This window comes from Wasmannia auropunctata, unplaced genomic scaffold (assembly GCF_000956235.1).
Source record: "Wasmannia auropunctata unplaced genomic scaffold, wasmannia.A_1.0 LD336092.1, whole genome shotgun sequence".
Taxonomy (NCBI): Eukaryota; Metazoa; Arthropoda; class Insecta; order Hymenoptera; family Formicidae; genus Wasmannia; species Wasmannia auropunctata.
Window position 1 is genome coordinate 2,053,897 of NW_012026798.1, and position 16,053 is coordinate 2,069,949.

Genomic DNA, 16,053 nt, shown 5'->3' on the forward strand with positions numbered 1-16,053 from the left:
ATGCGCGCCAAGACTATGGCCCATAAGTATGATGTTCTTCAACGGAACATGACATGTGTCGATCACTGATTTGACGTTACTGAAAGATATAAATTTTGTACAAGTGTATACACACACACACACACACACACACACACACACAGACATATATATATATATGCAGCTTAATGCAGAGTTGTTTAACTTGTAACATGGAACAAGCAAGCAAACTGTTGAATAAACGAAGAGAGAGAGAAAGAGAAATAGTAATATCAGCTTGTCGTAATAAGAAAATTTTAATTTAATTTTCCGAATCTAACATAAATGTCATTCTTTTTATTAATACAATTAACTCCAATGAAACAAAAACAAATGTATTTTCAGCATTACTTAACTATGATTGGTGCCATTGTTTCTATTCCTTTCATTCTAACGCCAGCCCTCTGCATGGCCGAAGATGATCCCGCGAGAAGCCACATTATTTCTACGATGATCTTTGTTACTGGTCTAATAACGTTTATTCAAACTACCGTAGGATGTAGGTAAGTGTAAAATAAGTCTGCAATAAGATATATGGCGTGTTCATAAAATTTATTACTGCATAGAATAATTATCTCATATCGGTTTTTTGCTTCAACAGTTATAGATGCACATAAATCATCGCAATTAATATTACCTCCATACCAATTTTTTAGTATAATACTCATCTCCAGATTTTCAAAAAAATTAAAAAGCTATGTCTTCATAATAAAACTATAGCTAATAAAAAAACTATAATTATGTAAGAGATAATACATAAGTATTATAGTTAATTTCAGATGAAATTTATTTTGAAGTTTACGAAACTAAATACTAAAAATTGAATAATTATACAATAAATGACGACTCTCGGTATATTCGCTTAATAAAGTCATTTTTGCATTAAACAAAACTTCTTGCTAAAAAGATAGAATTTTTTGAGGCTTTGTACGCTGAGAAATATATCTAACATTCTAATGACTATTTGCAAATATAACATAAAATTTTATATTACTTGGCGCTTGTAAGAATACTGATAGCAAGTTTTAACCAAAAAGAAATGTACATTTGCATTAGGTTGCCATTGGTGCAGGGTGGCACCATATCGTTCTTGGTGCCGACTCTGGCGATATTGAATTTGCCGCAGTGGCAGTGTCCCGCGCCGGAAGTCCTCGAACAAATGTCCCACGAGAACCGAACTGAGCTTTGGCAGATTCGGATGAGAGAACTGTCGGGTGCCATCGCTGTTTCCGCCTTGTTCCAAGTGATCATCGGGTTTGGAGGTGAGTCGTCAGCTTTAACCGCTGAATTGCTGCGTAATACAATTTTTTATTTTTTTTTTTGTTTAACTCTTCTTTTTATCACAAGGCATTAAAAACGCATTTGCATGCAGGTATCGTCGGATATTTGCTGAAGATTATAACTCCACTGACGATCGTGCCGACGGTTTCGCTAGTCGGGCTGTCCCTCTTCGAAAACGCAGCGGACGCCGCGTCTCAGCATTGGGGTATCGCGGCTGGGTATGTGTTATATGTATAAATTGTATATAAATATATGTTACATAATATGATAATAATTAGAGCTAATTATTAGGATTTATATTTAATATTATATCTAATAAATCAGATAATACTTAGGACTTAATGCTCGCGTATGTTTCTAGAACGATAATATTACTGACAACATGCTCTCAAATAATGGTCAACATTTCATTTCCGTTCCTAATATATCGCAAAGGCCAAGGACTCCACGTTATCTGGTTCGAATTGTTCAAACTCTTCCCAGTAAGTACCATGCAAGAGGTAGAAAAAGATCTTGAATCCCATAATGATGATGTGAATTACTGTGATATAGAAATATATAAACATGATTTTTGGATTTCTGTTTTAAATATTCTTCATTTATGTTTTTTTTAAATTTAAAATATATATTCGAAAAAATTTTATGCCTATTTATGAGTTTGTTATAAATCAATCGTTATTTCAAAATGAAAAATTGACATAGGAATATTGCCAATATTTACTCAGGTATCTCGAGTACTTGTTGCACTAGGTTTTGCTGACGATAATCATTATGTGGATAATTTGCACCATACTAACGGTGACCGACACTCTACCGTTCGGTCATCCCGCCAGATCGGACAGCAAATTGAGAATTATAAACGACTCACCCTGGTTTCGCGTACCGTATCCCGGACAGTGGGGCGTACCCACCGTAACGTTATCAGGCGTACTCGGTATGTTAGCGGGAGTATTAGCGTGCACGGTCGAGTCGATCAGCTACTATCCGACTACCGCGAGAATGTGTGGTAGGTATCTATATTATACGTTTTAGAGTAATTTCTCCTTTTGCTCCTTTTAGAGTAAATTTCACATTCAGATGGTTGCTATGTCATGACTCTTTTCAGGAGAAGTCTTCTATTATCGCAAAGGCGATATTATATATGATAGAATGAGACTTACATTGAGTATAAAATTTTTATCAATAGCGATGATTGATCATAATTTATCACGAAACTTTCAGGAGCTCCACCGCCACCGGTTCATGCGATCAACCGTGGTATCGCCATAGAAGGTTTGGGCACGATGCTGGCCGGTCTTTGGGGTAGCGGCAACGGCACGAATACGTTCGGCGAGAACGTCGGCACGATAGGTAAATGGGCGATTATAATTGCGAGCTTAACGCGGATTTTACAATGTAACAGTATCTGATGGAATGTAACGGAAACAATTAGGGGTCACCAAAATCGGCAGCCGCAGAGTCATACAGTGGGCCTGCTTCCTGATGATCCTGCAGGGTGTGATCAGCAAATTCGGCGCGGTGTTCATCATAATTCCCGAGCCGATAGTCGGCGGAATATTCTGCGTGATGTTTGGGATGATTTGTGCTTTCGGTGAGCGTAAATTAATTCTACGTTACGTTCTTGTTCGCAAAGTATCTTTAACATATATAGTCTCGGAGTAAGAGGAGAGGCGCTTATAAGATCGACGCTCGCAATGTTTATAAGATTTAAACAAGATATGCAAAATCATGATAGACAGATTTCGTGAAAAAGATGTTGAGTTTATTCACAACATTTATATAAGTAATTAGAAAATTGCTTTTATTAATGATTTTTTGATTATTTTGCATTATCCTTTTTTTTTTCATTTTTATTACTTTATTAATTTTTCATCCGCAATTCTTATTTTCAGGCCTATCGGCGTTACAATATGTAAATCTTAATTCCTCAAGAAACTTATTTATCCTGGGCTTGTCCATGTTTTTCCCTTTGGTGAGTAACCAAAGGGTGTAATATATACATACTCGAGGATGCAATGGCATTTAATTCAATTAATCAATTACATCGATTTTCGCTATATTTATACGCTTTCATATTTATATATGCATATTTATATGGGCACATTTATAGGCAAACGAAAATGATTCTATGATCAATTTCAGGTCCTGTCGAAGTGGCTGATCAAATATCCGGATACGATACAAACGGGAAACTCTGTAGCGGACAGCGTGTTCACCGTATTACTTAGCACCACTATTTTAGTAGGTGGTGCGTTAGGCTGTTTACTGGATAACATCATCCCAGGTATTATTGATAGAAGTAATTAATAATGACGGGATGTTCTTAATAATTTAATTGCCATATAATTTATGAATTTAAGGTAACGCAAAAGACCGTGGATTGGAAGCTTGGGCGAAGGAAATGGAGCTGCCCGATCGCGCGACTGACAAGAAAACCGACGAAGTGTCTGATGTTGAGTACACCTGGAATACCTTCGATTTACCGTTCGGAATGAGTCTGTTGAGAAGGTATTAACATATAGTCTTTTAGCATATAGCTTTTTATCTAAACGTATGTGACAATTAAATATTTATAAATTAATATTTTTCAGGTGGAAATGGACTTCATATATACCGTTTTTACCTACTTACCAAAAGCGATAAATGCATTAAGGATATATAAACACGCAACTACCTCATGTGCATACGCCTGTTTGTTAATTAATCGAAAAAAATGTGATATGTAAAAAGTCGATCGACAAATGTGATATCACATAACGTTATAAAAAATTTTATGACACATGATTTATACCGCTTCCAGTCTTAATTTCAGATATCATAGTTGCTTTATCATGTTTGCGAAATTACAATTTAATGCGTGGAGGCTTTCACAAGATAAAGATAAAGATTTATATGATAAAGATAAAATCGATATTATAACTGCTAGGATTATTTCGCAACATTATTTCTTAAAAAGAAAGTTATAATTATATTAACATATTGTATATTAAATAATAAAAAAATATTTTTTAATGCAATACAATTGTATAATATGCAGTTAAATATTTTCTAATTGTAAGATAATTGAATAAAAAATTTGGAAACTTCAGAAATATTGGAATCAATTAATATAATGTGACAATTATTAGTATATTAAAATGTGTACAATAATATGCAATTCATTAGCTATATATTAATTAATATATTAATTACGTATATATAATAATTACTACATATACATATGTTGAACAGAAGATGTGAAAAAAGGGAATATTAAATACTAAAAGTTCGCGCCCTCTGTTACGATTATACCGATCGCGCAACGTTCTTTTCACAAGTGAGTTCTCGAACTTCTGAATAGCGCTACTGCAGATTCATAACAGATATAATGTTACAGAGCTTAGAGGTTAGCGTGGTTAACCGGCACGAGCTTCAAAAGAAGTGCACAATAGTTTTTCACATAAATATTATTCTTTAATTGTTGTTTTTTTAATAATTTATCCAAGTTCGAAAATTATGAACAATGGCTTCGTCCACTGATGTCGCTACGGTATGTATTATTGATTCATGCACTGTAAAAAACGATTGTCATTTCAAGAGATATCTAACAATGTAAACAATGTGGAGTAACATCGAGATTTATAAATACGAATGTTATTCGTCATCAAACGTAACCTCAGCATTGACTAACATAGATATAAATTTATATTTTAATACAATAGGATTTGTATATATTGATCTGTTAAAAATTGATGAAAATAATTAATGTGATTTATATTAAAGAAATATGTAATAGATTATACTTTTATTTTTAGTTAAAACATATGTTTGATACTTATATTTTAACATATATTTTATTTATATTTTAGCCTAGTTATATCTTTATTGTGCTATGTCCATCGAATTTTAGATCAGAGCTCAGAGATATTTAAACGAGCCATTGGTAGAGCGATGCAGGGATCTGTCCATATTGATAGACGAGTCGAGCACCACTGAACTGCAGCTAGTCTTTCCTCTGCTGATAGACTCCTTATTCGGAATAGTAGACAATATCGGATGGGGTTTGCACAATATCACCCTCAAGAAAAATCCACTGGAATATGAGGCGCTGTGTCACTTTCTCAGCCCACAAGGATCAATATTTTCTTTATGTTACAAACTACTTCCAGATTGTTACCTGAAGTATAATTTTCCAGTGTCCTATCTTCCGGTGTGTTTAAAAATTGAATTTATGCTATATGTATTATTTTACATTTTTTTTAATGACTATTTTAATGTACTGTAATGTTTCTCATTCCAGTCGAAAATACGCTCCATGTTGGAGGAAGGTATAATATCACCATTTTACCTTGATAAGATTAGAGACGATCAAGGGACACGCGTTCCCTCAGCTTTATCTATGAGTATCCTTTATTAAATGTCTCACAATTAATACGTACTATAGGATTATTGCCGAAAATCGTAATATTATCATTATGATTTATTAGCACTAAATGTTCCTTAACGCAAGCACATATCCCTTCGAGTACTACATCTTTCATTTTGCGTATCATTTGACCAATCCCTGGCTGCAACTCCAACAGCAAGAAAACGTGTGGATGAATTGGGAGACGATTTACGTTCAATTGGCGCATTGTTATCTGTACCATTTCCTGCCACGGGACAATTCTGCGGTTCTACCAGTGATCGGGCCGTATGTGAAGAAGACGCCGCCGAGGAAGTTGACTCAGTCGCCGGAATTCCGAAGGTACGGGAGACACTTTGTGCCTACAGCGAGGTAGATAAGACGCGCAAATCTCGAGTGGCAAGTGCGCCTTATTCGTATGTCTTGAATTTCGATGCAGAGATTGTCAGAAATTGCAAACGTTGAGACTTCTGAGAACGTCTATATTGTCATCGGGATCGGTGAGCCCTGGGGCGGGCGTGCCGCAACAGCAGTGCCTGCCGCAAGTCTGGAGGAGCGAGACTGTGGTGCAAGTTTTCCTCGACTTTTGGCTGGAGTATACAGAGGACACGCAGCTGCAGACCTCCCAATTGAGTACATCCTATTTGTCGACGATACCGCGACGAGTAAGTTTTCTCAGTGCGACGAAAGAAACGATATAAATACATGATACGTGAAAAATAATGAATAATTTTGCGGAATAAGAACAAGCTGCGTCAACTTCAAACGTATTTATTGTAACCCTTCCTAATTTCAGCACAGTATACATTCCGGAGAACACATACGTCTTGTGAGAGCGTTCATAAAAACGCTACACGAGTTTACGAACAGCGCTACAGGCGACAAGAGCGCGATGGACGAATTGAAGAGGTACTGAGATAAATATTTTACAAATTTCACAACTCTGTTACGACATGACTTTCAATATTATTCTTTTGTTTCATTTATATTTGCCAGAATAATTCTTCCTTCGGTTCAAGGAAAAATATATACATTTTTGCGGAAAGCAATATATCATTGGCCGCTCGACAGCTCATTTAGATTGATACTGGAAGCTTGGCTAAGCTTTATTCAGCCATGGAGATACGTACCGGGAGTAACGTATACTAAAGAGGGGTATGTGATATATTATCGATAATGCCCAAATTTTATCATAGTTTTGCTAATATTTTCTCTCGTAACATTCTCAGTAAAGCAGAGGAAGAAGAAAGGGGCAAGATTCATGATCCTGGCAGATGGATCTCTTTCGTTGCCAATAATCTGTTAGCATATACGGTTGTATTTCAGCAGCTGCTACCACGATTCATGAGAACTGACCTGGTAGCGCCTAAGAATGCATTAATGTTATTCAGAGTTACAAAGGTACGCGCATTTTCTCATCGAATGTATCATTTTACGTATTATTTTACAAAGATGGTATTTCTATATTTCTTATCTATATTTATATAGGTGTTTTCGCAACCGTTCTTAGCAAAAATGATATGCGAGGTGGAGAGTTGCATGGATGACGTAGGCTTGAGCAAAGGCCGAATAACGACGAATCAATGGACATCGATCGTTAGGCAACAGATTCTTGAGCTGGAGGGTCCAACGTATCAATACGTTCCTATGTTTTCGACAGCCATTAACCTGCAGGTATTTTTCACTCTGAAGATTTTCAGACTTCAATCGAACTGTCAATTGCTAACTTTATTAATGGACGATTATATCGCGTCCCGCAGGTCGTATGGTTTTTGAGCAACATTAAGCAAGCGCATTTAACGGCGACTAGCCTGGTCGAAGCTCTGGAAAATAGAAGAAGGGGAAAGCGCTTTCTGCTCTCGCTGTGGGAATTCTTTAGCTGCGAGGAATACTCCTCGGACGACATCAGCATAGACGAGCGACGACGCGTCCCCGTGCTCTTGGCCACCGCTCAACAGCAGCTGATAGATATATTTCAAGTAAATGAACTTCTTTTGAATATCAATATAGTGCGAATCGCACACCTACTTGTTATCTTAAATAACATACGCAATCACGATTGTTGCAGATACAACTCGAGGACATTCCACAAGTTGCTATAGTCGCGGATCAAGAATATCACGACAGTATTCTGTCGACTTCTTTCTGTCATCAGTCGCAGGTGCGGATTATCGAAATAAATTTCTATTAAAGTTCTTTCGATCGATTAAAAGACGCGTTTTTTTTTTATAGATGGAATCCAGCTTCGACTCGAGCAGACCCGGTACTTTCGTGCCGTTGCAAGAGGGTAGACAGACGTGCCGATATATCGAATATATGGGCGATCCAGAACTGCAACCGGTTCGAACGAACGAGTGCGCTTTTCTCGTTAGAAACTTTCACAAGCTGTGCTGTTACATCAATCTCAAGGTATCGTATATCGTGTCATCATATATTGCTGTTCTTCAATTCGCTTACTTACTGATACGTTTGCAGTATCGACACGAGATAATCACGCTGTACAGCAAACGAAGCTTCCTCGGTAGTGTCTGTCGGCAATTGATTACCCCACCTACCACGATTGTAAAGCTACCCAAACGAACGTCAAACGGATTTAGCAGTGGCTTCGAAGAACGACTGCCGCCTCGATTAAGTTTACGATCTTTGGCCAGTTATAGCTTCCTCATGAGTATAGCGTTTGGCGTATTGATCGCATGGCTTACCAAGTACGTAGTTCTGATTTCTTCTTTTATCTATCGGGAAATTATCTTATTGTCGGAAAATTGTATATATGTAATTCTATCGACAAGTATCTCGTATAATTAGAGTTTTTTTTTTTGTTACAGTTACGGTCCTTTCATGTTTCTGGGATTGGTATTTTTCATGTGGCTTATGTATGTAGTCATACGTGCAACGTTGCAACACTATTTCCCATCTGGCACAAGTATTTTCAGACCAAACGCGTCTTCCATTAATCGATGATATTGAATTTTAAGATGACGAGCTATTTTACTGTGAGCAATTTTGAAACGCTTTTCTCGCGCACAACGAATAACAATTTTGGATACGTATGTATGTATTTATATTTGTATTGAACGATATAAAATGTTTCTGCCAATAATATTACTCTTTGCAAACCACTACTTTAAGTAATTACGCCAAGTAATTGCATTAAATTGTATTTTAACCGGAGGCCTTCGCACGTTGGAAAATGACTCTGCAAATTAATTTGAACCATTTTCTAAATCGTTTATCTATTTTTTTTTTAATTTCATAAAAACTTGTATTATTTTATAAATAAAAACGTGTCACATAATTATTAGATGTTTAAGTATTTATTCATTCAATGTAGTAATTTTGCGATATTACTACATTGAATGAATCAATAATTGAACATCTAATAATTTTGTTGCTCATCTTTGGCCCGTTTTTATTTATAGTGTTACTACAAAATCGAGCTGTATTTTTTATTATTTTATATTATTTTTATATTCATAATATTCATAAACATTTCAAAATTGAAATTTTATTTGAAAAATGCAATGAGACTATGTATTTCTCATTGATTATACGTACAACACTTATAGCAATATAGTTGAAATTAATTAAATTTCCTCTCCTTCTCGTAAAAAGAGAAGTCTAATTATAATGTAGATTAAGCTTAATTACTTATATCCAGCGCGCAATTTGCGCGAAATGGTATATACTACGCGATACGGGACTGTGCTCCGTATTGATACAGTCCGCGCGATCACCATGATACTTTTAGCGCGCATGCAATAACATCAACAATTATTGATTCATCGCCCCGATGTGTGTAATCGGGAATAGCTGAGAAACGCGAGAACGATCAACGGCCGCGATCCGCCTCTCCAACGCTAGCGCGAAACTTAATCAACGTGATGCGCGCAACGGAAAAATGAGCTCGCGCATTCATTAGACAAATTGAATTCGGGAACTGACGCGAATTGTCGATCGATGAGGCATCGAGCGCCCGCAAAAAGGATTAACTCTTATGCCAATATCTGAATACTCCTTCGGCTCTAAAAATTAAAAATTTAAAGTTCGCATTTTTTTTTTAAACTTCGCAAAATTCCGCTACACGTCGCTTTTTGATCCCCATTCTTTAAATAGTCTTAAGTAGATTAACTTATTGCGATTTTAATTAAAAGTAATAAATTCAAGTATTTTATTTTTTTATATAAAAATCGCATTTTCTCGGATCTCTAATATTTTAACTGACATCTTAAGAACTCGTGCAAACAATTTTTACAGTAAAGTCCTACAAAAAAAGTATACTATATAGAGACACGTTTGTATATAAAAGAAATTCCAATAATTCTTTCGACCCTTCAAAAGTTCGTGAAAGACAAAATAATTAAATCTTAAAAATGTTTCACCGCGTTTCGCCGCGTTATGTTGAAAAAAGGAAAAAAATCGAGAGGACCATGTCTTCGCACACAGAATACAAGCCAGTCTCCAAAGCGGGAAAGATTAGAGATTTAGTTTCATATTAAACGAATATATATATCCGCCGGTACCATTCCCTTGATTAGTCTTCCTCGCGTGTAACGATGTCAAATGCGATCGTGATTATTTCCGTTTGTAAATATTTGTTTCCCGCCCACGCGCGCGCGTGCGCGCGCGCGCGAAGAAGCGTAATTATTGCTTTAACGGGATGAGAGAAGGACAGACATAGCGTGTGGTGTATTAATTTAAAGTTTCGCGTCACGCGCGCGGCTTTGTAATAAAAGTAAAGCACACTACCGGAGCGGAGCTCCGTTGTGAGCTGCTCACGGGCACCGCGCGCCGCGGACGTTGCGTGCCGCGACGCGCGGCCGCGCGGGGCGAGCTTTTAATTGGATCTCGTTAAAAAATGTCGCCGCTCTCCGCGATCTTCTTCGCCTTCTTCTTCTCCTCGGTTGTTACCGAGATGAGGAAAAACAGCCGGTCTTTATTACTTCCGCGATAAGTAAAGCTCGCGTTACGCTCCTCGCGCGCTCCGTCTCCGCCTCGTTAAGCCCTCGCGGCCGCGCATCTTTACGAACCCGCGCCGCACATAAATTTCGGCGCGCCCACAAATTCGGAGTTACGCCGCGCTTCCTTCGCGCGAATTGCTCGCGGAGCTCGCTTCCTTCCGACGTCCCATCATCCGTATCACGAATTTCCGAATCGATGCGACGCGACGAAGTGATATCGGGCTGGACCGGTCGGTTCGACCGTTCGTGTTGGGAAATTGATCGCGCTCGTGCTAATGTCCGGACGTGAAGGATATTAAGCAAAATCGTATAATCGTATGGAACCCCTAAAAATATACGTTATCTTGAAGGTCAAGGCCAGCTGTGACATCGTGACAAATAACATCGTTCTCAGAAACGTGACATTTCGACCACATGCTCTCCTTTTAACAACGAAGTTGAAAGAGAGAGAAAGAGAGAGAGAGAAACGATATTCCGTGTACAATTATGTGATTTTATTAAAATTAACGAGGAAATTATCTTCTTGTATCCAGAGGTAATTAAGTCTATGCATAACTTTTTACAAATTTTTAAACAATAAGAAAGATAATATAAAGTATAGTAATACAATATTAAAAAATAATTTCTGTCTTAATGTCACATTACATAAATGTTATATAAAATAGAATATATTCTTTAAAAATTGATTATGATGAATGCAAACACACTTACACTTCAAATAGATTTATGAGCCGTTCTGGTATTTAATCATTATAGAATAATTTCTCTATCTATTGTCTACATTCTATTTCTCAATCTAAAATAGCAGAAGAAATGTCGAAATATTGTATAAAGCGTTTACAAAAAATCGATGAAAAAAGGATGCGCCAAAACGCATTAATTTGATTTTAATTCGAATCAGAGAATTACTTTATTTGTCAACTGAAAATATTTTTACTCGATGACTGACTCACACAAGACACCATGCGGCGCTTGCCAATGGATCCGACGATCGCGGGCACGGCACTGAATTTAAGCCCACCTTCCGGCGACGCATTAGTCGTATTAAACCATTAGATACCCGATGGTATGTTCCAGGGTGTGTTTACATGGTCGCGGTGTAACACGAACACGACCCATTTTCGATTTAGATCGCGATCGCCATCGCCGCCGTCGCCGCCGCCGCCGGTGCACTCATCAAGAGGCTGCTCGTCCGCGCGCGCGAGAAAGAAGTCATTTAGCTCCGCGGCGCAATTAGAGATCCTTTATGTAATGTCAAGCGCTCCGTTATGCGCCAGTTACGGACAATGAGTACGTACGAATTACCACGAATGGACTCGTTCACCATTCGTTAAAGCCATCGGCGGAGTGCCTCGCACTGCGAGCAGCGGATACGATCCGTCGCTTTCGCGGCGGCAGCCGCGTTACTCCTCTTCGCCGCGCGTTTCTTTTTCACGAGATTAATCATTTGATCTCCGATCCTGGAAAACGACCTTCTTACTACTCTCGCGTAGGCAGATCGAGGGACAGATTCAAAAGAGCGATATGTTCTTCACTTTAAACTTTCGTGACTTGTGACAAGATTGAAGAGGAAATCCTTATTTTGCTAGTAATTATATGCCTCTTGTTTGGGGTATGACACACAAATATCGTCCAGTTGACAATTAGATTTCTTTTTTTCTTTTTTTTTATTCTTTTATTCTGAACTCCACATTGCAATATAAATTAGACTCCATTGTATTAATCTAAAATATATTATTACAATATGTTTCCATTACATGTTATCATTTTATTATAATATTCATTTGAACAATAAAATTGTTATAATATACAATTGAAAAATAAAATGAGAGAATAAAAGAAAGTTTAATTGTCAGAAAACTGTTGCTTTACGAATCGATTGAAAAATTGAGAAAAAACACGAAACGAGAGCTCGCGGAATATTTATACTGACATTCGCGGTTACAAAGAACGACGTTCTTTGCAACCACGACGTACGCGATATTATGTTTCTGATATATATCTAGGTACACGTGTCCGCGTGCATATACCGGCTAGTTCAGCATCCGAGAAAGAGGAGAGAGAAGGGGAAGAGACAGAGAAAGAGAAAGAGAAATGTACATCTTGTATTTCTGCGGTTAACTTGGATAGTAATTCTATCTCCATATCCTCTTATCAATGTCCAATTACATATCGGAGAGTATAACAAATATTCTCAGATTGTGACACTCTGGCATTAGAGGATAACGCAAAGGGTCATCGTCGCTTGTTCGGCTATAGCTAATAAGATATGATTACCATCCGATGTATGCAAGGGAGGCGGGGGAGAGCTTTTGCTCCCCGTTTGTTCTTCTAAATGTTAGACAAGGAGGAAATTAAATTAATAAAAATTATTTTTTTCATAATTTACGAAAAGAAAGAAGCTGGAAGAAAAAACATTAAAAAAAGCTGAAAATCCTTGAAAACCGGTTTTAATATGAGAGAATTTAATAAGTTTTGTGTGAAAATAAATTTTTGCCCTCCCCTCTCTCTCGCTGAAATCCTGGGTACGCCCATAATAACTATATCTAATATAATTACGGTCATTTGTATTACCCACGTTTTTAACTTTTACATGAGCATGACCTTGGCATTTAATATACGTAGATTCTATTTAAAAAAAACTGACGATAACGATTACGATAACAACGATTCAGTTACGATGTCTTACTTTACGCATTTAATATTATTGATCGCTCAAAAATATCGAAAAAACGAACTAATGCGTCTCTATATTATTTTTGGCAACCAAAAAATACATAATTTTTAATTGTTATTTTTTTTAATAATTAATAATATTATATTCTGAATAGAATACCACGCAACACATTAAGAGACAGTGTTGCAAGTCAAACATCTTGAGATGATGCCTTGTTTTATGTCGATCGTTCGAAGATTCAAATCGCATCTAAAAAATCGCGAACAAAAACGAACAATATGAACTACCTAAATGTTTTCGCGAATCAGAAAATGTAGTTTCTTGTTTTAATTTCAATTTTTTTAACAATTAATATGTATATGTATATCAAAGAATGCCATGCGGCATTTAAGAGATACAATTCAACGGCTACAATTCAAACGTCTTGAGAGATGGCATGTGTCATAGGGAAGACTGAAGCACAATCAGACAAATGTTGATTTTTTCCCAAGTGCCTCGTCTTCTTTTAAACTTCCCGTCCATTAATTTTCCTTGTTGTTAACTGTTGTGTTTGCATCGCGCTTCTGCACGAACCCGCGGTCGCGCGGCCGTATACGCGAGAATAATAGCCCGCGTTAGATTATAGAGTTTCGCAAGCTACATTGTGCTGATTGTACCCCTCCCCCCGCCCCTCCCCCCCCATTAGGGGGGACCACTATCGATGCGGTGGTCCGCGTTTTTCCCGCTGCATAACGCTCCAAGATATAACTATGTAAATGAACGGATGTCTGATTGCGCCCCACTCTTCGCTGCCACGTTGCCGGCCGCGCGCGTTTAACATCGGATGTGGCTCCCTGAATTTCGTATTACATTACGTTATTCGGCACCAAACGCAACCGCCCGTATTAAGGCAACGAAAGACGCGGGGATTGGACCGCGTTAAATTCAGTGCGCGCCACAAACGTGTCCGCATGTGTACGTTAATATTCGCGCAGTCAATATTCGCAGGATCGTGAACGGCGTACGAACGGCGGAGTTCGTAGCTGCAGGGATTTGAATCGCCGCGACGCGACGGGTCCGTCCGTCACTCTTTTACGCTCGGTTACATTTACAAGCGAAAACAATTAGACGCGCGTCGAACGAGGCGATGAACGAGGAGGGAAGTGCGCGCGGAAGAGCGAATAGGCGCACGTGACACGAATACACGTCCGCCGTCGCCGCGAACGCGATAAGCTTTTGCGCGATATTGACGGTCGCGCGAAGCAGCGGTCCCCCCCCTCCCCCCTCGAGGTCAAGCACGCCGAGCACGTGAAAGCAACCGTGCGCGATGCATCGCGCTTGCACGACGTAAATGCGAGGCGCGTTCGCCGCATCCATCCACGCCGCGTCCCTGTCACGAGTCCCGCCGCCACCCGTGCAGCCGCGTCGTCACGTCGATATAAGTACGCCGCGGGCGCGCGGTCGAATCGAGCGCGGTGCGGCGGGACCGGCGAGCTCCAGCGGCCCTTTCGGCTTCGGCCTCGGTCCGCCGACTTTCCGAGACGGAAAGGAAGAGCCGCGAAGCCGGGCGGCGGGACCGGAGAGATACCACCTCCACCTCCGTGGTGTGCCCTACTGTCAACGGGGAGTAACCTCGCAGTTACACGCCACGGGGTTGAGAAGGCGGACGCGTTCGCTCCATGCTCCGGGCCTCAGCGTCGTCCCCCTCGACGTGCACCGCGTCGCGCCGCGGAGGAGAGAGAAGCCCCCCCTGTTTCGCGCACACGTCGTTTCACGCCCACACACTCTCTCTCTCTTTTTCTCTCTCTCTACCTCTGGGGGCTAATTAATCGGAGAAATAAATATTTGCCGGTGCGACGCCGCGGGGCCGGTCGATCGATCCGCCGTCGATCGTTCTTTCTCTCTCTCTCTCTCTCCTTTCCGGTCGTCGAAGCGGGCTCGCGGGATCCACCGCGCGACTTTTCCCGCCCTTTCGCGCGATGACGCACGCACGCGGATGACGCGGAGAGAAGAACGGTACGCGTATAACGACGCGCGGAATCGGCGATTTGTTAATTAATTATATACCGGGCCGCGCGATCACGCATCGAAATCGGCAAGCGGTTGGATTCAGTTCTCTCCGATCGTATATCGCGAGTCGTGCGATCGATGGTGAACAGCGTCGTGGGTGTTCCTTCGTTCGCCCGCGGCTCCGGGCTATTAGAAACTGATGAATCGCTCGATATCGGCTATACGGCGAGGATAACGCGCGCGATAGCGCGAATGTGAAGGCACGCGAACGCAAGAGCGCGCGAGACAAAGTCGGTCGCTTCCTCACCTCGTTTTGCGACGACGCGAAACTCGCGTGACACGTAAGGTCCATTAGATGATATCGTGCGGAAATCATCTTACGCGCGCTCGCGTAATTCAGACCTCGTATACGAGTGATGGACGGGTAACGCGGTGGCCGTTATAACGTATCACGCGACGAGTGAGCGACCGGTCGATCGATCGCTATATTCCTTCGTTCGTCCTTTCGACTTCGGGAAGCGAAGTCGTGCGCGCACAAGAAAAAAACATCGATTCGGGAAGAAACGCAGTCGCAAAAAGGAAAAAAATTGTAGGGAGTCGCGGAAGGATCGGGACTGATTCGGGGAAGAAGAGGAGACGAAGTGCGAGCCGGACGTGGACGGACGGAGACACGTCATGTAAGTTTCATGCACGAAACTTTGAAATGTGGAATATCACGATCTTTTTCCGCGAGTTCTCGATGGTGA

The 16,053-nt window shown here is 39.9% G+C and overlaps 2 protein-coding genes across 2 annotated transcripts in view; both read left to right on the top strand.

Annotated features, from left to right (window-relative positions):
- The window catches only part of LOC105462959 (solute carrier family 23 member 2), a 12,872-nt gene extending 8,572 nt beyond the window's left edge, over positions 1 to 4,300 (top strand). Inside the window, exons 3-13 of the mRNA XM_011709905.1 lie at positions 364 to 521; positions 1,075 to 1,280; positions 1,391 to 1,517; positions 1,661 to 1,781; positions 2,050 to 2,305; positions 2,521 to 2,649; positions 2,732 to 2,890; positions 3,192 to 3,271; positions 3,442 to 3,583; positions 3,660 to 3,807; positions 3,891 to 4,300. Coding sequence (XP_011708207.1) covers positions 364 to 521; positions 1,075 to 1,280; positions 1,391 to 1,517; positions 1,661 to 1,781; positions 2,050 to 2,305; positions 2,521 to 2,649; positions 2,732 to 2,890; positions 3,192 to 3,271; positions 3,442 to 3,583; positions 3,660 to 3,807; positions 3,891 to 3,942 — 1,578 coding nt within the window. The 3' untranslated portion in view covers positions 3,943 to 4,300. The remainder of the gene's footprint in view (positions 1 to 363; positions 522 to 1,074; positions 1,281 to 1,390; positions 1,518 to 1,660; positions 1,782 to 2,049; positions 2,306 to 2,520; positions 2,650 to 2,731; positions 2,891 to 3,191; positions 3,272 to 3,441; positions 3,584 to 3,659; positions 3,808 to 3,890) is intronic.
- Positions 4,301 to 4,583: 283 nt separating this feature from the next.
- Positions 4,584 to 8,783, top strand: LOC105462960 (sphingomyelin phosphodiesterase 4). Its single transcript, XM_011709906.1, has 14 exons — positions 4,584 to 4,828; positions 5,189 to 5,488; positions 5,579 to 5,681; positions 5,794 to 6,025; positions 6,123 to 6,348; positions 6,480 to 6,592; positions 6,680 to 6,838; positions 6,913 to 7,084; positions 7,172 to 7,357; positions 7,444 to 7,662; positions 7,752 to 7,844; positions 7,916 to 8,092; positions 8,159 to 8,388; positions 8,509 to 8,783. Exons 1-14 carry the CDS (start codon positions 4,802 to 4,804, stop codon positions 8,642 to 8,644), a joined length of 2,373 nt encoding a protein of 790 aa, XP_011708208.1. The 5' UTR covers positions 4,584 to 4,801; the 3' UTR covers positions 8,645 to 8,783.
- The last annotated feature ends 7,270 nt before the right edge of the window (positions 8,784 to 16,053 follow it).